General features: G+C 46.6%; 1 protein-coding gene and 1 long non-coding RNA gene across 2 annotated transcripts in view; one reads left to right on the top strand and one right to left on the bottom strand.

Moving 5' to 3' along the window:
* Window positions 1-293: 293 nt before the first annotated feature.
* Window positions 294-24,547, bottom strand: LOC120988630. The gene is made up of 3 exons (XR_005776157.1): window positions 24,532-24,547; window positions 23,028-23,030; window positions 294-782 (listed from the first exon to the last, which is right to left on the bottom strand). It is a non-coding gene; the product is annotated as an uncharacterized LOC120988630 (long non-coding RNA).
* DNAH10 (dynein axonemal heavy chain 10) overlaps window positions 7,221-24,674 on the top strand; it is a 155,084-nt gene continuing 137,630 nt past the window's right edge. Inside the window, exons 1-5 of the mRNA XM_040416217.1 lie at window positions 7,221-7,446; window positions 9,093-9,221; window positions 9,472-9,617; window positions 14,012-14,120; window positions 14,303-14,418. Coding sequence (XP_040272151.1) covers window positions 7,221-7,446; window positions 9,093-9,221; window positions 9,472-9,617; window positions 14,012-14,120; window positions 14,303-14,418 — 726 coding nt within the window. The remainder of the gene's footprint in view (window positions 7,447-9,092; window positions 9,222-9,471; window positions 9,618-14,011; window positions 14,121-14,302; window positions 14,419-24,674) is intronic.

Genomic DNA, 24,674 nt, shown 5'->3' on the forward strand with positions numbered 1-24,674 from the left:
GAACCTTCTGCTTCTGGCTCCGTCCACTGCATGATTTCCATCACGGCGGCCACTACTCAGTGGAAGGAACCTTCTGCTTCTGGCTCCGTCCACTGCATGATTTCCATCACGGCGGCCACTACTCAGTGGAAGGAACCTTCTGCTTCTGGCTCCGTCCACCGTATGATTTCCAGCATGGAGGCCACTACTCAGTGGATAGAAGCTTCTGTTTCTGGCTCTGTCCACTGTATGATTTCCACCACGGCGGCCACTACTGCTTCTGGCTTTTTCCACTGTATGATTTCTAGCAGCACGGCGGCTGTCTGAAAAGCTAATTGGTGGGAGTGTGGAGCGTCAAACACAACTGATCTGATATTGATTACCTATCGCGGGGGTGGGCCATCATTATCTAAATAGTGGAAAACCCTTCTAACATCTACATTACTGTGAGTATAAGATCTGCTAAAGGTATACCATGGCAATGCCAACTACAGCTAGACATAGGCTTAATAGTATAGCAATTAGTCAGTACAACCCAATGGTAGCCGTAACGGTTACATTACTGCAGCACTTACTGGACCAGGAGGGGGAGAGTAACTATTTTACATGTATTAAGCTACAGTTTTGTAAGTACAGAAACCACTTTAATAAATACATTCTTGATAAATGTTCTTAACTTATGAACCAAAACTTCTAAAATAACATCCTTCACAGATCGTCTACCTCTCCAGATCCGTGCTTTTCTGACTGTCATGTGTGTATGATTGATAGAAATTGTGACGAACTTGGGTCATACAAATGTTCTATGTTCTCTAATTTTCAGATGTTAACTGTATTGAACTTTCTCCTGTAAAGCTGAGCTAAGAATGAAGTTTGGATGTCATGTGCAAGAAAATGGAATAAAGATTTTATATATTTGTAAGATTGTATGTATGTACGATATGAAAATTTGTAACAATGATAATGTACAGTATTTCAGATTCTGACTTTTAAATAAATAAAAAAAAGAATTAGAAATGGAATGTCCAATAGTAAAGTGTAATTCATGCAAAGATATTTTGGGCTGTGTGTGGTGGCCAGGAGCAGCACTGTGGAAAAGCTCATGCACACGACCGTATTTTATGTCCGCATCCAATCCTCATTTTTTGCAGATCACACGCGGACCTATTCATTTCTATAGGGCTGCAAAAAATGTGGCTGTGCTGCAAATTATGGAACATGGCCTATTGTATATTTTATAGACAATAATAGGCTTTTCTACAATGGAAGTCAAAAACATTGCTGGATTCACACCGTCGGTATCCGTATTTTGTGGATCCACGGTTTACAGACTACAAAATGAATACGGTCGTGTGCACGTAGCCTTAGGCTAATTTCAAATGAGCATTTTTTCCGTCTGGGTGCGATGCGTGTAGTGAATGCATAGCATCAGCCTGAATCCTGACCCATTCATTTCGATGTGTTTGTGCATATTAGCGCAGGTTTTCACTCGTCAGCTCTGCATTCAGGAAAAATCGCAGCATGTTCTATATTGTACATTTTTCACGCAGCCATGGCTACATAGAAGTGAATGGGACTGTTAGGCTCCATTCACACGTCTGTGGTGTGTTGCGGACCCGCAACACACCAGCCCGGCACCCCTATAGAAATGCCTATTCTTGTCCGCAAGCTGCGGACAAGAATAGGACATGTTCTATCTTTTGCGGAGCTGCGGACCTGAAGATCGGGGCCGCGCTCCGCAAATGCGCATGCGGACAGCACACTGTGTGCTGTCCGCATCCATTCCGTCCCCATAGAAAATGAATTGGTCCGCACCCGTTCCGCAAAATTGCGGAACGGATGCGGACCCATTTGCGGACGTGTGAATAGAGCCTTACTCGGAGATGTTATTCTTCCGTTTTTCTTGACATGCATGAAAAATGGATGGAATATGGATATAATCTGTACTTAAAAAACGCACACACTGAACACTGTCACAGACAAAACTGATTAAACTTGTGTGTATAACCATCAGTTTTTCCACAAATCCGTATCACTTGTATAATAGACGCTGAAGGAACAGCGGCACAATTCCAGTTCTGTAGCCCATTTATTTTCCGGATGGTGGGGTTCCCAGCCTTCACAAACCCAGATATGACAAACTGATATCCTATTGATATGCTATCACTTCCTTTGATAGGAAACCCCTCTAAAAATAAAGTAAATGGGGGAGACTTCCTAAGCTGCCGTGTCAGAGCTCTGGCTCAATTTGTGCCAAAAACAGGTTTACGTGTCTTGTACCATATTTATTATGTATTGTGTTTTTGCATTTTTAGTTTTTTGCACTTTTGTTGCATTTTTTGCCAACTTCAGATGTTACATGGAGGTCTATGGGGAAATATGAAATGCAGGATAAACACGTGTTGTTTTTGCTCCTGTTGTTTATAAAATTACTAAAAAATGTCTGGTTATTAAAGAGGTTTTCCCACCACAAGATTTATGGCATATCACTAGGATATGCCACAAACGTCAGACAAATGCAGTTCCCACCCCTTCCTACGTGGACAAAATTGTTGGTACCCTTCCTTTAGGCCTCTTTCATACGGCCGTAGTGCTTCCGTGGCTGTATTGCGGGCCGCACACGGGGCACCGGCTGTGTGCATTCCACATCACGGATGCGGATCCATTCACTTGAATGGGTCCGCAAATCCGTAGATGCGGTGCGGAATGGAAGCACGGAACAGAACCCCACGGAAGCACTACAGAGTGCTTCCGTGGGGTTCCGATCCGTGCTTCCATTCCGTAAAAAAATAGAACTTGTTCTATCTTTTCGCGGAACAGACAGATCACGGACCCATTCAAGTTGAATGGCTCTGGATCTGTTCCGGCCGCAGCACGGACGGTGGCCGTGTACTGGGGACCGCAAAATGCGGTCCCCAATGCACGGAACGGAACCAATACGTTCGTGTAAAAGAGGCCTTAAAGAAAGAAAACCCACAATGGTCACTGAAATAACTCAAAACTGACAATAGTAATAAATAAAAAAAGATTGAAAAACAACTAATAAAAATCAGACATTGCTTTTGAATTGTGATTTATCTCTATAAAACAAACTAATGAAACTGCCATGGACAAAAATGATGGTACCCTTAACTTAATATTTCGTTGTACAACCTTTTGAGGCAATCCAGGGACTTTCTGTAAGGCCTCATGCACATGACCATATGTTTTTGCAGTCCGTAAAATGCATTTTCCCATCCACAGGTCCCGCAGTATGTTTCAAATGCTTATTCGTGTACACAATATAGACAAAAATAGGACACTTTTTTTTTTTTTATAACGTAACGGACATATGGATGTAAACTCTACATGGTGTACTATCCACATCCACGTGTATTTTAAGAATGGGGCCCCCCTCCATTAATTGCTATGGAAGTTCCTAAAATAATCAAACAAATATTTTCGGAAGACCCATTGCAGTGATTTAAGAGCAAGCTGCATTTCAGGGGCCCCATTCTGGAGCTTCTAGTGAAATGCCACAACTGTTAAGGTGGGAAAAACCCTTTAAGACCTATTCAGGCCTGGTCATCAGGGCCGTCTTTAACACGGGGCAAAAGGGGCAGCTGCCCCGGGCCCAGTAGATCCTGGGGGCCCAAGGCAGCTGCCTCTTGAGCCCCGCTGGTCACTGGTGACGTGGGGGGCAGTGGCAGGGCACAGGGAGATGAGCGCTTCCATTGTGGAAGCGCTCATATCCATAGTCATCTGTATCGCCATCCGCAGGAGAGCGATACAGATGGATGTTCTGCGTCAGGGGAGGGAGAGGCGTCTCCCTGCAGCCTATCAGAGGCCGTGCTGGTAGCGCGATGAGGTCATCGTGCCGCCTGAGCCATATAGCGCGGGACACAGGCCGGAAGAGGCCTGCATTGCATCGCTGCCAGCCTGATGGAGGTAAGTAAAAGTGGTTTGTTTTTTTTTTGTTTGTTTTTTTAAATATGATACTACTACCGGCACATGATTGGGGGGCATCTATGGGGGCACTTGTTACTGGCACATGATTGGGGGCATCTATGGGGGCACTTGTTACTGGCACATGATTGGGGGGCATCTATAGGGGCACTTGTTACTGGAACATGATTTGGGGGCATCTATGGGGGCACTTGTTACTGGCACATTATTGGGCATCTATGGGGGCACATCTTACTGGCACATTATTGGGGGGCATCTATGGGGCACTTACTGGCACATTGTTGGTGGCACTTTTTACTGGCACTATGGGGCACTTCTTACTGGCACATTATTGGGGGCATCTACTGAGGCCACAAAGAAGGGGTATTTTATATGGGGGAAGGGGGGAAGAGGAACACTATGGGGGCTTCTACTGAAGCCACAAAGAAGGGGTATGGGGTACTATGGGCTCATCTATGGGGGGCACTAAGAAGGGGTATTTTATACTTGCAAATTATGGGGGACACTGAGGGCATCTACTGGGGCACTATATATGGGGCATTTTATACTGGTACATTATGGGAGCACTAGGAAGAAGGGGGGAAAGGAGCAGTATGGGGAATTTACTGGGGGCACTATATAGGGGTATTTTATACTGGCACATTATGGGGGCACTATGGGGACATTAGCTCAACTGGGGGCACATTATAAGGAGAATTATTACTACTGGAGGGCATTATGATGGGCTTTATTACTACTGGGGGTCTATGGGGAACATGATTACTAGTATGGGCACTATGGGAGCATTATTACTTCTAGGGCACTGTAGGAGCACTATTACTACCATGTGTGCTCTAGCAGAGAATTTCTCCTATTGGTGGGACTTTTGGGAGCACTATTACTGTTGGGGCACCTTGGCACAGTATCGGCTTACCACAATTATTTTTGGGGGACATTAAGTTTACACTATTAGTGTCAGGACACTATATTCTGGGCGCAGTTATTTTAGGGCACTGTGTGCCAATAATTATTGAAGGGCACTATCTGCATGGTACTACTATTATCAGGGGGTTTATCTGTTTCTGCAGCATAATATTGGGGAGCACAGCAGAACAGTATTGGGGGTGGTAGGATGATTTGTCCAGAAGTTGGGAGGATGATGGAAAAGTAGTAAACTAAGATTTTGTTTGTCAAACTGCAGAGACGAGAAATGGCTAAAAAATGGTGGTCTGGTGTGAAGGGAGAAGATGAGGAAAGAGAACATCTACATCAAAGAGACATCACTGGATGTAAGAGGTATGTGGCGCTGTATTACCCTGTATGTAGGGGTGGAAGGAGGGGTTAGTAGTACAGTACTATCTGCACATTGTGTAAAAAATAAAAAATAATCAGCAAAATACTATATATTTGTGTCAGAAGCTGTGCTTTTTTAATTTTTATACAGCCATTTTATTTGATACGTTTGTGCCGATTCATTTTTTCCCCTCTATATTAAGGGACACTATAGTCACCAGAACCACAACAGCTAAACGTAGTAGTTCTGGTGTCTATAGCATGTCTCTGCAAGCTTTTCAGAAAAAAAGCAGTATTTACATTACTGCCAAGGAACACTTCTTGTGGTCACTCATCATTATTAAAGTTCACTACTCTACCAGATGTGTGGAGTTTTTTTGTGTGTTGTGGTGGAGGGCGTGATTGCCTGCTAAGGTGTGGGAAGGCGGGATCCGGGGGGCCCAAGTAAATTCTTGCCCAGTGTCCAATCAATATTAAAGACGGCCCTGCTGGTCATTTAGGGGTTATTATGAACGGTTGTCATGAGACTCTCTCAGTAGTACAGCTCAAGCTTTGGGCCTGTAACTTCAAGCAATTATACCTCAGCAAAGATATTAAAAGGGCTTTCAAGAAACAACAGAATGATGATCTATTCTATCCAATAGAGGATCGGTGGGGGTCTGACACCCGACACCCCCACTAATCGGCTGTTAACGGCAGCCATGTTTCTGGACATGCACAGTGTATGAAACTGCCCCCCCCCAGGTCTGTACACTGGGGCGTTTTATCAAAACTGGTGTAAAGTAGAATTGGCTTAGTTGCTCATAGCAACCAATCAGATTCCATCTTACATTCAGAGCTACTTTGGAAAATGAAAGGTGGAATCTGATTGGTTGTTATGAGCAACTAAACCGGTTTTCTCTTTACACCAGTTTTGATAAATCTCCCCCACGCGTAGTGGCCAATCTCAGGTACTGCAGCTCTTATTCAGTATGGCGTCCATGTGTGGTTTATTTTCACAGACTCGCTCTTTTGAATGAGTCAGTCCTTGTGTCGCTCCACGTTTATTGCAATGATAGTCTATGGTGCCGCGCTGCGAGATACGACTGTGACAGGATAGTCGCACAAAACTCCAACTGTCGTGTTGCAGTGCGACACCATAGACTATCATTACAATAAATGTAGTGTGACACATGTCTCAATGTAGTTGTACCCTTTTTGTCGTGTGACATGTCGCCGTGTAGCCTAAAGCTTAAAGGGGTTTTCCCATCTCAGACAATGGGGGCATATTGCTAGGATATGCCCCCATTGTCTGATAGGTGCGGGTGCCACCGCTGGGACCCGCACCTATATTGAGAACGGAGCCCTGAAAGTGAAGGAGGGCGCACTGCACATGCGCAGCCACCCTCTATTCATTTCTATGTGGCCGCCGAAAATAGCCGAGCGCTTGCTCGTCTACTGCCGTCTCGCCCATAGAAATGAATGGGAGCATGGGCCGCGCATGCGCGGTATGCTCCCATTCACTTTTATGGGAGAGGCGGGGAGCTGCGCTTGGTGGTGAACGGACCCCGGGAAATCTGGGGTCCTCCAGCCACAGCGCTCCCTGCTCCGTTCTCGATATAGGTGTGGGTCCCAGCGGTGGGACCCGCACCTATCAGGCAATGGCGGGAATATGCTAGCGATATGCCCCCCCATTGTCTGTGATGGGAATACCCCTTTAATATAATTATTTTCCTCTTAGTGGATCCTTTGGCTTTCATGTGACTTATTTCTGCAGTTCAGAACTGAAACCCCTTGGCAGCACAGCTGAAATCAGGGGTAGTTATTGCAGCCTCGGAAATGCATCAGCAGAGTCCAGGTGATCTGGTGATGTGAATATGTCTACAGAATGGAGCTTATAGGTAGGTGCAGTACAGCTTCCGTTCCAGCAGGGGGAGAACTTCGTTTCTGCTCACTCCCCTCTGTGGTCTGTGCAGGTAGAGCAGGCAGCGTCCCGTTGCCATAGCCACGCACTACAAACTGAAAGGCAGCGTACAGCGGAGGACATGGCCCTGGACGATCCGCGCCTGGAATGGATCCGGGACCGTGTGTACTGCGGCTTCGGGCTGACAGACCCGAATTGCTTCGAGGAGCTGCTGAACCGGAACGATGGAGAAGATGAAGTCAAGCTTCTGCGGTTTCTCAATGAGAGCACAGACGAGGAGGGCGCCTCAGCTCTGCTGTTCTTCAAGAGCACCAGACAAGAGGAGCTGGAGGTGGAGATAGCAGTGGGTGAGAGGCTTATGGATGTTATATATATATATATATATACATATATTAGCCTAATGGGCTTCACATGGGTCTATTTCATTTATTGTATGTGTGTATCCACAGCACCCCCATAACAGTGTCATTCACAGCGCCCCCCATAACAGTGTCATTCACAGTGCCACCCCATAACAGTGTCATCCACAGCGCCCCCTTATAGCAGTGTCATCCACAGCGCCCCCCCATAACAGTGTCATCCACAGCGCCCCCCCATAACAGTGTCATCCACAGCGCCCCCCCATAACAGTGTCATCCACAGCGCCCCCCCATAACAGTGTCATCCACAGCGCCCCCCCATAACAGTGTCATCCACAGCGCCCCCTTATAGCAGTGTCATCCACAGCGCCCCCTTATAGCAGTGTCATCCACAGCGCCCCCCCCATAACAGTGTCATCCACAGCGCCCCCCATAACAGTGTCATCCACAGCGCCCCCCCATAACAGTGTCATCCACAGCGCCCCCCCCCCCCATAACAGTGTCATCCACAGCGCCCTCCCCATAACAGTGTCATCCACAGCGCCCCCCCCATAACAGTGTCATCCACAGCGCCCCCCATAACAGTGTCATCCACAGCGCCCCCCATAACAGTGTCATCCACAGCGCCCCCCATAACAGTGTCATCCACAGCGCCCCCCATAACAGTGTCATCCACAGCGCCCCCCATAACAGTGTCATCCACAGCGCCCCCCATAACAGTGTCATCCACAGCGCCCCCCCATAAGTGTCATCCACAGCGCCCCCCCATAAGTGTCATCCACAGCGCCACCCATAACAGTGTCATCCACAGCGCCCCCCCCATAACAGTGTCATCTATAGCGCCCCCCCATAACAGTGTCATCTACAGCGCCCCCCCATAACAGTGTCATCCACAGCGCCCCCCCATAACAGTGTCATCCACAGCGCCCCCTGCATAACAGTGTCATCCACAGCGCCCCCCCATAACAGTGTCATCCACAGTGCCCCCCCATAACAGTGTCATCCACAGTGCCCCCCCATAACAGTGTCATCCACAGCGCCCCCCATAACAGTGTGACATTTTTTTCAGTATCAAAAGCAGAAGAACAAATTTCTGTCTGAAGGAGATCTTAAAGGGGGTTTCCAAGATTGTGGCCCCTGGAGCAGATGGCACCCGATGAAAAACATCATATTCACCTGCTCCCCACCGTTCCATTCAGGCGCCCCTGGCTCCATTTGGCGATTATCTGGTCCATGGCCTGTGTACTTCTGGCTGGAGTATGGATGTGGTCACATGCGCTGCTGCAGCCAGTGACGGGCCTCAGTGGTGGCATGTCCCAAGTGGCACATCATGACGTGCCATATGCCACTTGGAGACACTGAGGCCAATCATTGGCTGCATCCACACCCGTGACCCTCTCTGTGACAGGCCAAGGAAAGGAAGATCACCGAATGGACCCGAGGAGCAGGGGGGTATGAGTTTTTCATTACACACTACATGCTTTGGGGGCTGGTTAAAAAGGGCCAAAATCCTGAAAAATTCCTTTAAGTTTTATAGAAGTTTGTGAGCATGGTAAATGACCAAAATCTATATATAATGTAATAATATGTAATATACAGCTTTAACCTATTCATTATATATATTTTTATACCAGAACCAGACGATCCAGTAACGCAGAGCGTTTCCCCACGTGAGGAAGATAATAACCCTCCAGTCAGCAATGGGACAGAAGAACCCAGCCTAGCATCTGCCGACACCAACTCACTAGTTCCATCTAGTGGCAGTAAGTTAAACTAATTTGTGTGTTAGTTGCCAACCTACTGTCAATTCATGGACAGTCCTTAAAAACAGGGGACTGTTGTCCAGTGTCAGAAATAAAATTCAATGCATCTTTCAGATTTTGAGGTTAGGATTTGTATGCAGGTTATTGTTAGCTAGGAGACGACTGGCAATCCTGTAGGAGGAGGAGTGTATTACATTTATCTTATCTTTCCCCTTCTTTTCGGATTTTCTAAATTGTGCTTTAAATTTAGAAAAAGACGAGACATTGAAAGTTCCAAGTCTACATACGGACGCAGATGGAAGAGCGGAGGCCTATATCCCTTTTGGGACAGAAAGCAGTCCAGAGTCGAGCCAAGAAGGAGCTCCTGAAGATTCAGTTGTTCCCATTAAACTCACCGTAAGACTGAATGTTTTCTGCCTTCAGACATGTTAAGGGCTTGGCCACTGTATAGCCCATGTTATGATGTGCTGTAGACGACTATGTGCTACTTACTGACAGTCCCTATTTTGAGGTTCTGCCCCATTTTCCATACTGGTTATGTCAGGCTCCCTTGTTCAGCAAGCCTTCCCTTCTGTCTGTGGTCCCATCTATAGGATGGCTGCAGATGGAGAGGCGTATGACCAAAAACATAATTCAGCATCCTCCACTGAAACACTCTGCATCTGCCATATCTGGCCGTGAAGATCCCAGACATGAGGAATCTAGCGCAGACGCAGTGCGTTACACCGGTAGAGGCTGAATGACATGTCTGGTCTCGTGCCCCTCCATCTGCCGTCATCTCATGGATGGGAGGGAAGGCTTGCAGAACAAGGGGTATGGCTTAAAAGGATTTTCCAAGATTATTATTTTTTTTTTTTACTGATGACCTTTCTTCTGGATAGGTCATCAATATCTGACCGGTGGGGGTCTGATACCCGGGACCCCCCGCCGATCAGCTGTTTGAGAAGGCAGCGGTGATCCTGTGAGTTCCGCAGCCTTGGCCTCATGCACACGACCGTTGTTTTGGTCCGCATCCCAGCCGCAGTTTTGGCGGCTCGGATGCGGACCCATTCACTTCAATGGGGCCACAAAAGATGCGGACAGCACTTCATGTGCTGTCCGCCTCCGTTGCGTTGTTCCCCCAAATTTTTTTACCTGTCCTATTCTTGTCCGCACTTTGCGGACAAGAATAGGCAGTTATATTAAACGGACGCAATCCGTGTTTTGCGGATCCGAGATTTGCGGACCGCAAAACACACAACGGTCGTGTGCATGTAGCCATCTCTTTGGTTTTCCTAGGCCAGTGACGGCACATTCATCAATCAGGTGTCCTAGGCACAGCTGAGCCCCATAGAAGTGGATGGGGTTGAAATGCATTACCAAGCACAGCCGATATACTAGGTACGGCACTGTGCTTGGTAAACTGCGAGAAGGCCACAGCACTCCCAGTAGCACCGCTGCCTTCTCAAAATTGCTGATCAGCGGCGGTCCCAGGTGTCTTTTTCTTATTCAAAAGAGACTACCTGACCTTGTCGTACTGATGCAGCAATCTTCATCTTGATTCTTGATTCTTAACAAGTTAAGGGGTTGGCCCATCTGGGACATTGATGTCACATCAGGATATGCCATTGATGTCAGATCAATGCGGGTTCCACTTCTAGGACCTGCTCCTATCTCCAGATTGGGGCCTCAGAAGCAGGGGCGGACTGGGAACTTAAAGTGGCCCTGGAATAAATACTAACAGTGGCCCCGTTTTGTAGTCTGGTCCAAATTGATGGGAGGCAGGGCCAGCAGTATCATAGTGTTGCACATAATACCACCCCAACAGAGTCAAATACCAGAATCCATGACAAAATACTGCCAGCGGCACAAAATATATCCCCAAAAACTTCCACTGGTCAACCGTGAGGAGGGCCCAGGTAGCCACCTAGTGATCGGCCCACCGAGAAATTTCCCTGTAATGTCTGGCCAATCCGCCCCTGCTCCGAAGTGAATAGAGAGCAGCTGCACGTATGCGGGCCACCCTCCGATCACTGCTTTGGAAGTTCAGAACATAGCTGAGTGCTGGCTCGGCTATTTCCGGCAGTCCCATATTGATGAATAGAGAGGTGGCTGCTCTTGGGTGGTGCCCCCTCTGTTCACTACTATCGGACCTCCGAAAGTTTTCAGTAATCCCATAGCGATGATTGGAGAGCACGCTATGCATGTCAGTATACTTTGGGGACCGTTTTCTCTAGATAGGTGTGGGTCCCACCTCTGGAACCCATTCCTATCTGACATTGATGCATATCCTAGCAATATGCTATCAATGTCCTAGATGGGAATACCCCTTTAAATAAACAATGGCAAGAAACTTTTGATTGATCTTTTGTGACGTGATATCACAGTCAAGTTTAGAACTGCTACATCAGTATCTGTACCATTTTTTGGCACATATGTAGCAGTTCTAAACTTGACTGTGATATCACGTCACAAAAGATCAATCAAAAGTTTCTTGCCATTTCTGGTACTCAGCAGAAGTGCCCAAAATCATTAAAAACAAAAAGATAGCATTTAGTAATTATAAAAATAAAAAAAAACGAGGATGACAGGCAAATTTATAAGATTAGGCAGAGAGAGGCCAAACAAGTTATAAGAGCTTCTAAAGCACAGGCAGAAGAGAAATTAGCTCAGTCAGTGAAAAAAGGCGATAAGACATTCTTCAGATACATAAATGGAAAAAAGGAAACTAAAACAAGGAATTACCAAATTAAAAACAAAAGAAGGAAGGTATATGGAAGAAGATAAAGAACTAGCTGACTGCCTCAATGAATACTTCTATTCATTTTTTACTAAGGAAAATTAAGGAAAAGGACCTCAGGAAAGAAGACTAATGAATCTTTGGATGCATGTGTCTTTACAGAGGAAGAGGTTCTAAGTCAGCTGTCTAAAATTAATACAAATAAGTCACAGGGGCCTGATGGGATACACGCAAAGCTATTAAAAGAGCTCAGCGGTGAACTAGCAAAACCATTAACAGATTTATTTAACCAATCACTGGTAACAGGAGTCGTCCCAGAAGATTGGAAATTAGCAAATGTGGTGCCCATTCACAAGAAAGGTAGAAGGGAGGAATCGGGCAACTATAGGCCAGTAAGCCTGACATCAATAGTGGGGAAATTAATGGAAACCATACTTAAAGAGGACCTTTCACCATAATAAAACCTCTAAACTAACTATACAGACGCGTAGAGCGGCGCCCAGGGATCGCCCTGCACTTACTGTTATACCTGGGCGCCGCTCCGTTCTCCGGTTATAGCCTCCGGTATCTTCTGTATAGTCAGTTTAGAGGTTTTATTATGGTGAAAGGTCCTCTTTAAGGAGAGGATTGTGGAACATCTAAAATCCCATGGATTGAAAGATGAAAAACAGTCTTTTTGCTGATGACACAAAGATTTGTAACATGGTTCCTGGAGGGATACACCAAATGGAAAAGGATTTAGGAAAACTAGAGGAATGGTCAAAAATCTGGCAACTAAAATGTAATGTTGATAAGTGCAAGATGATGCACCTGGGACGTAAAAACCCAAGAGCAGAATATAAAATCAGTGATACAGTCCTAACCTCAGTATCTGAGGAAAGGGATTTAGGGGTCATTATTTCAGAAGACTTAAAGGTAGGCAGACAATGTCATAGAGCAGCAGGAAATGCTAGCAGAATGCTTGGGTGTATAGGGAGAGGCATTACCAGTAGACAGAGGGAGGTGCTCATGCCGCTCTACAGAGCACTAGTGAGACCTCATTTGGAGTATTGTGCTCAGTACTGGAGACCATATCTCCAGAAGGATATTGATACTTTGGAGAGAGTTCAGAGAAGAGCTACTAAACTGGTCCATGGATTGCAGGATAAAACTTACCAGGAAAGATTAAAGGACCTTAACATGTATAGCTTGGAAGAAAGACGAGACAGAGGGGATATGATAGACACTTTTAAATACATAAAGGGAATCAACAAGGTAAAAGAGGAGAGAATATTTAAAAGAAGAAAAACTGCTACAAGAGGACATCGTTTTAAATTAGAGGGGCAAAGGTTTAAAAGTAATATCAGGAAGTATTACTTTACTGAGAGAGTAGTGGATGCATGGAATAGCCTTCCTGCAGAAGTGGCAGCTGCAAATACAGTGAAGGGGTTTAAGCATGCATGGGATAGGCATAAGGCCATCCTTCATATAAGATAGGGCCAGGGGCTATTCATAGTACTCAGTATATTGGGCAGACTAGATGGGCCAAACGGTTCTTATCTGCCGACACATTCTATGTTTCTATGTTTAGCTACATTACACATACATTATAACGGACAGAAGGTCTGCATCAAACATGGCCACAGCGGTAACTCAATGAAGTGTTTATACGGGCTTCTGAAAGGTCAGGTAAAAACCATGAGATGGACGAGCAGTACGTAGAGTAGTGGCGCCATTATATTACATGTAGTGCAAAAGAGCAGCAAAGCAGAGAGGACACTTTATCCTAATCTCCTAACTGGAGTCTTCCCCCCCCCCCCATCCCCAATAGCGGTGCTGTGAACTATATCAACCCTGACATAGTGCCAGGAGGCGGCTATAGGCCACTGCTACATAAGAGAACAGCGATACTATAATTGCGCCATGGCGCTGTGTAAAATGAATGTTTCATTATATATATCGTAGATCTTCTACATCATGATGTTCTTACTTGCTAGCAGCTAGTACTCTACATGTATAGGAAGCCCCATTATTCAGAATGACTACACTGTTAATCACTGTCCTGATGCAAACTTAATTCACTTAATTCCAGAAAACAATCAAACAGAAGATCAATCGGGCTGTTCTACACGTCTCTTTCAACTGCATCCCACAAGAATTTGCGGAATTGAAAGCCTTGTATTTTCTGCGTAACACCCAAGGTATGGAATGGCTATGATCTAATAAATATTACTTTGTACATACAGACTTACAGTACAGCAAACTTCCCAACTGTATCTCTTTTCGTGGTGGCGTGTGTGTATAGATGTTTTTGTGGCTGTTGCTGGGGGATCACGTACCATATGTTAGATATAAGTACTCACCTTGCATCTCCTCTGTGTAGAAACGATTTCAGAGCCCAATGATATGCGGGAAGCTAATGACGTCATGCCGATGTTCTTGGAGTATGGAATCCTGAATGGACATTGCCTTCAGATGCTCAAGCAGGTCTTCTCACAGGTATTAAACAAGACTGTGTTACATGATACTGGTATTTTAACTTTCAGGCCAAAAGTGACATATGTGCAGTGCATCAGCTTGGTAAGGGGCTTTAAGGATGGTGGGCAGCATGGTGGCCCAGTAGTTAGTACTGGTGCCTAGTAGCGCTGGGGTCCTAGGTTAAATCCAACCAGGGACATCTGCATGGAGTTTGTATGTTCTCCCCGTGTTTCCTCCGGGTACTCCGGTTTCCTCCCACACTCCAAAGACCTACTGATAGGGACCTCAGATTGTGAGCCCCATTGGGGACAGTAGGATGCTAATGTCTGTAAAGCACTGCAGAATATAGTAGCGCTATATAAGTGCATAAAATAAAAATAAATAAATAAAACCTGTAACCTCTCCTGCCATGTCTTTTTTTGTAAATACTGATATGCCCAATAAAATCCCAGTCAGACACGGGCAGCACTGATTGGACAGTGTGAGACCATGAAGTGACACAGATCCATCTGGCATTTATACATTTCTAGGAGAAATAACAGAGGAACTGCACAGCATAGAGTCATAAGAAGGCCCCACAAGTGTCCGATCGGACCACAAATGTAATCATTTCTATCTGGTTTCATTATCTTTTTCCTTAATGAGTGTATTTACTAAGACGTGTCATGAGAGGTGACTAGTCCTCTTTAATATAATAATGCTGTCTTTCATTAGCGGGTCTATTGGTATTCTGACTAGTAGGAATTGCATATTTGTAGAAATCTGGACACTGTAATAAATGTGCCTATCTGTATAAAACAGCAGGGTATCATCGGCTTATGTTTTTACATTGAAGCGTTGTAAGTACACTGGGGCCTACTGGCCTTCTTTCAGCTATTAATAATGGTAGGCATATATGTAATAATTTTCTGCAGATCAGATTAAAAAACATTTAATAATGGAACATGCGTCCAATAATATTACATTTTACGTTCACCAGTTTGGGATTAGAATGTCTGTTTTGTAGTAATGAAGTGAAGGGAGGTGTTCTCTGTTATTCAGGTAGGAATTCATACCTAGGCTTGGACATGTTTAACTACGACACTTTGTCACAGGATCTATCAAAGTGATTTTTAAAAAAAAAAATATTTCCCCTAATGATTTACCTTCATACAGGGGCGTAGCTATAGGGAAAGCAGTTGCTTTGGGGCCTAACCTCAGGCGACCCACCCAGGAGGAGACCTTAAAGATTTTATTGTCAGGGCCCCGTCAACAGTATTATACAATGACATTATATACAGTGACAGTATACAGAGTGACCTGACATATATTATATGGGGATAGGAAACAGACGGAGCGGCTACCGGGCCTGGTCTAAGACAGAGATCTTGACTAATTCCAGAAGTGGAGGTTGCACGGAAGTAGGGGGATGCAAAGAAGTTGCTTGGGGGGAAGGTTCCTGTTCAAAGGTTTGCTGTGGTGCCCAGTCATTTCTAGATACGCCACTGCCTACATAGGTATGCTGGCTGTGTCCCTGTATAAATACATTGATGCCCATTTACTTATCCTGTCTAATATTTAGACATAGTGAACTTGGATCAGGCTGTCTATATACAGTGGCTCATCCTGTATGATACATTTGATATGATATATTTAGATACTTTTGTCAAACTTTTCACCAACTATGGGTTGGCTTACTTTGCTCCAAAATTTTGCACCAATTTCCGACAACATTTTCACACAATCTTGGCTCATCTTAATGCCCGAGGTGCAAAGTGGTGCAAAGTATGTCCACCACCATTTTTTTTTTTTGCTTAAATGAAGCCAGAATTTTGGTGAATTTAGCTTTGTAAATATCCTACTTTGTGCACAGAGATGCAGATTTTGAACAGTTAAAAATAAAGACTTTTGCGACTTTTTGCAAAACTCCAGTTTTGAAATGTGGGTGGAAAAGCAAGTGTGGTTTGCTAGGTAAATGTGTTTCACTCCAGATTTATCATTAACACTTTTTTAGAAAGTCACAAAAAATCTCAATCTTACTGCAGTAGGAGAGTGGGGTAGGAAAACTGGACTGGGTTTTCTAGACTAAAGTGTTTAAAGGGGACCTGTCACCAGGATTTTGTGCATAGAGCTGGGGACATGGGCTGCTAGATGGCCGCTAGCACATCTACAATACCCAGTCCCCACAGCTCTCTGCGTTTTTATTGTGTTAAAAAACCGTTTTAATCAATATGCAAATGAACCTGATATGTGTCCTGTATCCGGAGATGAGCCCAGCACCGCCCCGCGTCCTCCGAATCTCCTCCTTGCTGGCTGACGTCACAGAGCTGGAGCATCAGCACAGGGAACGAACTACTCATGCGCTAGCTCGCGCATCGCGAGATTTCGGCGCTCCAGCTCTGTGACATCAGCCAGCAAGGAGGAGATTCGGAGGACGCGGGGCGGTGCTGGGCTCCTTTCCGCTGGACTCATCTCCGGATACAGGACACATCTCAGGTTAATTTGCATATTGATTAAAACGGTTTTTTAACACAATAAAAGCACAGAGAGCTGTGGGGACTGGGTATTGCAGATGTGCTAGCGGCCATCTAGCAGCCCATGTCCCCAGCTCTAATCACAAAATCCTGGTGACAGGTTTCCTTTAAGGATAACACAAATTTATCAAACAACATGTGAGATTTGATAAATGTGGCATAAAGTACTCTAACACAGACTAAAGCAAAACTGACTTCACATATTCCCTTTGTGATAAATTCCCCCCAAGAGTCATTCTGGCCTTAAACGCTATGGACACCTTTGTGGCTATTTTTTATCATTGCATTTTACTCATTTTGGGCTAAAAATAATTTTTCTCATCTGTATCATTGGGGACACAGGCTGGACCGTGGGTATAGCTGTTGCCACTAAGCACAAAAGTGTGAGCTCCTCCCTCAAGCTATACCCTTCCTATAGGGACTAAGCTAAAACAGTTTTAGCTTAGTGTCCGTAGAAGGCAGGTCTGCTAATTTTTTTATTTTCTTTTTTTCCTTTTTTCTTTTCTTCTACCAGGATTACAGGCAGTCCTAGCTGCCTGCACTTCCGACCAGGGGACGCGATACCAGGGGTTCCCCAAGCCCGCTGATCCTTCCTGGTCTCCAGAAGACAAGGAGGACCAGAGGTTCCTAAAGCCTCTGCATCCCACGAGCCTGCGGGTCACCACGGCCGCCCATGACAAGTCCCCTCTGTTTCCTGGTGTAGAAGCCCTCCCCAATGGGCTGCACACCGAAGGTGGTGACCCGGCTGTAACCAGGGTGGCAGAATACGTCAGACGGGTAAGAAATCCTGCCTCCAACCCCCCTCTCGCCCCTCCCCCTTCTCAGGTTTCTTGCTGTGGATGACCCCCTTGTCCCCCCAGGCGGGAAAAGGGTTAACAGCTGTGTGGCGGCTCTTCTGAGGTTGTGGGGGGGGGGGGGGGGGGGTTGAAGGGTAGCCCTCTGTGCTTGCCAAACTTTTTTCTGTCCGCTATGGTAGACAATGTCATTGCAGCGATTATAGAAACCTTACAGGTTGAGGACCCTACACCCTCATCTGCCGCTTCTAGTTTTTCTTTCAGGCGATCCCGTCACTCGCCAAAAGTTTTCCCCAACCACCTGGAGTTTGATTCCTTCCTTTCCAAGGAATGGAACTTCCCTGACAGGTGTTTTGCTTTGCCGAAACACTTAGACGTCTTATATCCCTTTCCAAAGGTTTTGACAAAGTTGTCCTCCCCCCTATTGTTGACCCTCCGCTATCCCGCCTGGCTAAGAATACCACCTTGCCTATGGCAGATGGGGCTTCCTTTCCGGACCCCAGGGATAAGAAATTGGAATCTTTTGCCAAATCTGCCTTTGAAGCATTTGGCACTGCCCTACGCCCTGTTTTTGCCTCTACATGGGCAAACAAGCTACGTCAGGGTCTCGGCTCGGGGGACTCCTCAGAGGAACTTTCGGATATTGCAGTGCAGCTTTCCCTCGCCAGCTTCTACTTCTGTGGGGCCTCTGTGGACGTGGCCAGGCTTTTGGCCCGCTCTTCAGCCCTTTTGGTGGCTATTCGCCGTACCCTGTGGCTATCTTGCTGGGCGGCCGATAATGCTTCTAAACGGGCCTTGACATTCCTCCCCTTTGCAGGTAGCAGGCATTTTGGCAAACGTCTGGATGAGATTATCTCTGATGCTACAGGGGATAAAAGCACCCATTTTCAGCAGAGTAGGACGCGCTTCAACAGGTCTAAAAAGCGCAGACCTCTTTTTTGGTCCTTTCGGAGTTCCTCCAGCCCGAAGCGGCCAGCCGACAAATCTGCCCCAGAGCCGAAGTGCAAGCCATCTTTCAAGCCTCGCCCTCCCTGGCGTCCTCGCCAGCAGGGCTCCATGCCCTATACCCCCAAGTCCTCCTCTGCATGACGTGTGGTCTCTGGCGCCCCCCAGTAAAATGGGAGGTCTTTTTCATCTTTTCCAGCATGTCTGGCTAGCTCACATCTCGGATTCCTGGGTACGAGAAGTCATCTCGGAGGGTTACAAACTGGAGTTCCGGTCCCCACCTCCTCCCCGTTTTTTTTTGTTCGTCCCCACCGACCTCTCCCTCCGTCGCCCATTCCTTTTTTCAGGCTATTCTCACCCTTCTGAGGCAGGGAGTAATTGTTCCAGTTCCGCTTTAAGACCATTTCCGCGGATTCTACTCCAATCTCTTTGTGGTCCCTAAAAAGGAGGGTATGGTCTGTCCCATCCTAGACCTTAAAGCCATCAACTGCTTCCCACAGCTCCGCCGTTTCAAGATGGAGTCCCTGCGATCAGTCATTTCATCCATGGCCCCGGGGGAGTACCTGTCCTCAATAGACATTAAGGACACTTACCTCTATGTTCCCATCTGCGTCAGTCACCAGAAATATCTTTGGTTCGCAGTGGGACCTTTTCATTACCAGTTTGTGGCCCTCCCATTTGGTCTTGCCACAGCTCTCAGGGTCTTTACCAAGCTTCTGGCCTCAGTCATGGCTCTGCTTCATTCCAGGGGGATAGTGGCGTTTCCGTACTTGGACGATATCCTGATCAAGGGACCGTCATTCTGGACAACGGCTGACAGCCTACGCATCGTCAGAGACACCCTGGAACGCTTCAGGAGGGTTCTGAACCTATCAAAGTCATGTCTTCACCCATCTCGACAGCTGATGTTTCTGGGCATGCTGTTCGACACTGATCGGGCCAAGATATTCTTGCCCCCGGACAAACTCTCCACTCTCCGTCGTCAGAGCCTCTCCTTGTTGTGGCCTCAGCCTCTTCCCATTCGCCAGTGCATGAGGGCTCTGGGCTACATGGTCTCTTCCTTCAAAGCAGTGCCCTACACTCAGTTTTATACCAGGGCTCTTCAGCGGCACATTCTGACTATTTGGGACCGTTCCTCGGCCTCCCTGGATCGACTCATCCGTCTCCCTGCCCCGACACGCCGAGACCTTCGTTGGTGGTTGATGTCTCCATTGCTGACATCGGGCCGCTCCTTCCGTCCCCTCCACTGGATAGTGTTGACAACGGACGTCAGTCTCTGGGGCTGGGGGGAGTTCTGGACAATCTCTTGGCCCAGGGCACCTGGTCCCGCGAGGAACGCTCCCTCCTGATCAATATTCTAGAATTGCGGGCAATTCGTCTCTCTCTGGTTCATTGGACGGACCGTTTCCGGGGGTGTCCAGTTCAGGTTCAATCCGACAACTCCACGGCAGTCGCATATCTAAATCACCAGGGCGGCACCTGGAGCCCCGCAGCCATGTCGGAAGCAGCTCTCATCCTCTCCTGGGCGGAGAGCCATGTTCCAGCACTGTCGGCAGCTCATATTCCCAGTGTCAACAACTGGATCGCCGACTCTCTTAGCCGAGAGAGACTCGATCCCGGCGAATGGGCTCTGCATCCATAGGTCTTTCTCGCGATCTAAGAGAGATGGGGCCGGCCGGATGTGGATCTCATGGCCTCCCGCTTCAACCGCAAGGTAGAAAACTTTGTTGTGAGGTCCAAGGATCCTCTGGCTCGGGCTTGTGATCCCGTGGACGCAGTTTACGTTTCCTCACGTTTTCCCTCCTCTTCCACGTCTTCTCCGGAAAATTAGGTCCGAAGGGCTGCCTGTCATTCTTGTGGCCCCGGACTGGCCACGCAGAATATGGCACGCATCCCTAGTCTCCCTCCTCGCCGACGAACCATGGCATCTTCCCCTTCGGGAGGACCTCTTGTCGCAAGGACCGATCTTCCACCCGAATTTAGGGTCGCTACATTTAACTGCATGGCTGTTGAAGCCGTCGTACTAAGGGCTCGTGGTTTCTTGGATGCTGTTGTCCAGACCATAATTTGGGCTAGGAAGCCATCGTCCTCCCAGATCTATCACCGGACCTGGAAGTTCTACGTTAGTTGGCGCGAACGTCACCAGTTGTCTCCCATTCGATTCTTGTTGCCACAACTCATGTCTTTCCTGCAGTCGGGCATGGACTTGGGGCTGGCTCTCAGTTCCCTCAAAGGGCAAGTTTTGTCCCTTTCCATTCTTTTTCAGCGGAACTTGGCTTCACTTTCTGCAGTTCGGACCTTTCTGTAGAGGTTGGCGCATGCTGCGCCCCCTTACCGGCCTCCGTTACATCCTTGGGACCTTAATCTGGTGCTCAGTGCTGTCCAGTCCTCTCCGTTTGAGCCTTTGCAGCAGGTGTCCCTTCGCTTTCTGTCCTACAAGGTGGCCTTTTTGGTGGCAGTCACTTCCATCAGTAGGGTGTCGGAACTAGCGGCTCTTTCCTGTCGGTCGCACTTCCTTATCTTTCATCAGGACAAGGTAGTCCTTCGCCCTGTCCAGTCCTTCCTTCCAAAGGTCGTTTCGGCATTCCATCTCAATGAAGAGTGAAGAGATCATTCTCCCTTCCTTTTGTCCTGCCCCGTCTCATCCTCCTGAGCAGTTGCTCCACACTCTGGATTTGGTTCGGGGAAATTCGCATCTATCTGTCTCAGTCATTCGTCATTCCAGAGGGGCCAAGACAAGGGCTGGCTACATCTAAAGTTTCCATTTCCCGATGGATTCATTTGGCCATTGTGGAAGTGGCCCGGCTCCACCCTTCCGCAACAGTGACCCGGCTCCACCCTTCTGGGTTACTGCTCATTCTGCTCGGGCAGTGGGGGCCTCTTGGGCAGTACATCATGGGGCTTCGGCCCTTCAGGTGTGCAGGGCGGCTACCTGGTCGTCTTTGCACACCTTTTACAAATTTTACAGAGTGCACACCTTTGCATCTTCTGACGCTTCTTAGGGGCGTAGAGTTTTGCAGACGGCGGTTTTCTGATTGGCCGGAGGGCATCTTCGTTTATGGCCCACCCCTGGGACTGCTCTGTAACGTCCCATGGTCAAGCCTGTGTCCCCCAATGATACGGATGAGAAAAATAGATTTTTGTACTTACCGTAAAATCTGTTTCTCTTCCGTTCATTGGGGGAGACAGCTCCCACCCATTCTCTCTGGTTACGGGCCTTGTTGTGGCCTGCGTGATTCTGGGTTTGTACATTGTTTTTTTTTCTGTTTTTCCTTTTGCTTCTCCTTCTCCTTCTGCTTTTGCACAACTGTTTTAGCTTAGTCCCTGTAGGAAGGGTATAGCTGGAGGGAGGAGCTTACACTTTTGTGCTCAGTGTCGCCTCCTAGTGGCAGCAGCTATACCCACTGTCAAGCCTGTGTCCCCCAATGAACGGAAGCGAAACAGATTTTACGGTAAGTACAAAAATCTAGTTTTTAAATTGTTTTCATTAAAAATGTTCAGCCGTTTTCCCGAGTATCACTTCTCAGTCCTGTCAGCTGACAGCTGACGGCTCATGACCTTATAAACTCTCAGTACAGCTAAGGCTACTTTCACACCTGTGTTAGGTGCTGATCCATCTGGTATCTGCACAGACGGATCCGCACCTATAATGCAAACGCTTGTATCCGTTCAGAACAGATCCATTTGCATTATTCTTTTAAAAAAAAGTCTAAGTCAAAACGGATCCGTCTTGACTTACATTGAAAGTCAATGGGGAATGAATCAGTTTTAATTGCACCATATTGTGTCAGTGAAAACAGATCCGTCCCCATTCACTTACAGTACAGACCAAAAGTTTGGACACACCTTCTCATTCAAAGAGTTTTCTTTATTTTCATGACTATGAAAATTGTAGATTCACACTGAAGGCATCAAAACTATGAATTAACACATGTGGAATTATATACATAACAAACAAGTGTGAAATAACTGAAAATATGTCATATTCTAGGTTCCTCAAAGTAGCCACCTTTTGCTTTGATTACCTGCTTTGCACACTCTTGGCATTCTCTTGATGAGCTTCAAGAGGTAGTCCCCTGAAATGGTTTTCACTTCACAGGTGTGCCCTGTCAGGTTTTAATAAGTGGGATTTCTTGCCTTATAAATGGGGTTGGGACCATCAGTTGCGTTGAGGAGAAGTCAGGTGGATACACAGCTGATAGTCCTACTGAATAGACTGTTAGATATTGTATTATGGCAAGAAAAAAGCAGCTAAGTAAAGAAAAACGAGTGGCCATCATTACTTTAAAGGGTTTCTGTCACCCCGCAAAACTCATTTTTTTATTTTTGGATAGTTAGATTGCTCATAGTGCGATATAGCAGAATATAATGCTCTTACTTACTTTCATGCGGCCGATTCTTTATAAAACGAACTTTTATAATATGTAAATGAGGGCTCTACCAGCAAGTAGGGCGTCTACTTGCTGGTAGCTGCTGCAGAAATCCGCCCCCTCGCCGTGTTGATTGACAGGGCCAGCCGTGATCTCCTCCTCCGGCCGGCCCTGTCAGTAATTCAAAAATCGCGCGCCTCGCGTCATTCGGCGCAGGCGCTCTGAGATGAGGAGGCTCGTATCCTCAGCACTCCCTCAGTGCGCCTGCGCCGATGACGTCTTCTCTTTCGGTGATGTCATCGGCGCAGGCGCACTGAGGGAGTGCTGAGGATACGAGCCTCCTCATCTCAGAGCGCCTGCGCCGAATGACGCGAGGCGCGCGATTTTTGCAGGGTGACAGAAACCCTTTAAGAAATGAAGGTCAGTCAGTCAGCCGAAAAATTGGGAAAACTTTGAAAGTAAGGGCTATTTGACCATGAAGGAGAGTGATGGGGTGCTGCGCCAGATGACCTGGCCTCCACAGTCACCGGACCTGAACCCAATCGAGATGGTTTGAGGTGAGCTGGACCGCAGAGTGAAGGCAAAAGGGCCAACAAGTGCTAAGCATCTCTGGGAACTCCTTCAAGACTGTTGGAAGACCATTTCAGGGGACTACCTCTTGAAGCTCATCAAGAGAATGCCAAGAGTGTGCAAAGCAGTAATCAAAGCAAAAGGTGGCTACTTTGAAGAACCTAGAATATGACATATTTTCAGTTGTTTCACACTTCTTTGTTATGTATATGTACATATGTATATGTATTCTTTTATTATGTATATAATTCCACATGTGTTAATTCATAGTTTTGATGCCTTCATAGTCATGAAAATAAAGAAAACTCTTTGACTGAGAAGGTGTGTCCAAACTTTTGGTCTGTACTGTACATTGTAAGTCAGGATGGATCCGTTTGGCTCCGCATCGCAAGCAGCGTTTTGGTGTCCGCATCCAGAGTGGAATGGAGACTGATCAGAGGCAAACTGATGCATTCTGAGCGGATCCTTATCCATTCAGAATGCATTGGGGCTGAACTGATCCGTTTTGAACCGTTTGTGAGATCCCTGAAATGGATCTCACAAACGGAATTCAAAACGCCAGTGTAAAAGTAGCCTAAACTCTTATGAACTATTATCAAGCTGATAAGAATATGGCCTAAATGAGTGTTTATGAGGTCAGGAGATCAGAGATAAGGCTTCATGTGAGAAGTGATACTCTGCAAACAGACAATTTTTTAACCCTTGTATTTCAAAAATGACTGAACATTTTTAATAAAGACCAATTTAAAAAAAAAAAAAAGTTTTTTTTTTAGCCCAGAAGGAGTAAAAAGTAATTATAAAAAATTGCCCTGAATATGTCCATAGCCTTTAAGTACAGTACTCCGTAAAGGGGTTGTTGGCTTTGGACATGGGTGCTCAGAAAATAAAGTAGTCACAGGATGTTCCATTAGTGAGACCCCCATACTTCAGCTGCATTGAAACATGAAGGCAAATGTTCAGGTTGTCTGCAGTGCCACCAGAGAGGTATCAATACACATTAGGTCCTCCAGAAAGGAAGAGGCTATGATGTGTAACTGCTATCTCTTAGGGCTCTTAGATTAGAGCACTGAATGAAGGACTTCCTC

This window comes from Bufo bufo, chromosome 2, assembly GCF_905171765.1.
Source record: "Bufo bufo chromosome 2, aBufBuf1.1, whole genome shotgun sequence".
In the NCBI taxonomy this organism is placed as follows: Eukaryota; Metazoa; Chordata; class Amphibia; order Anura; family Bufonidae; genus Bufo; species Bufo bufo.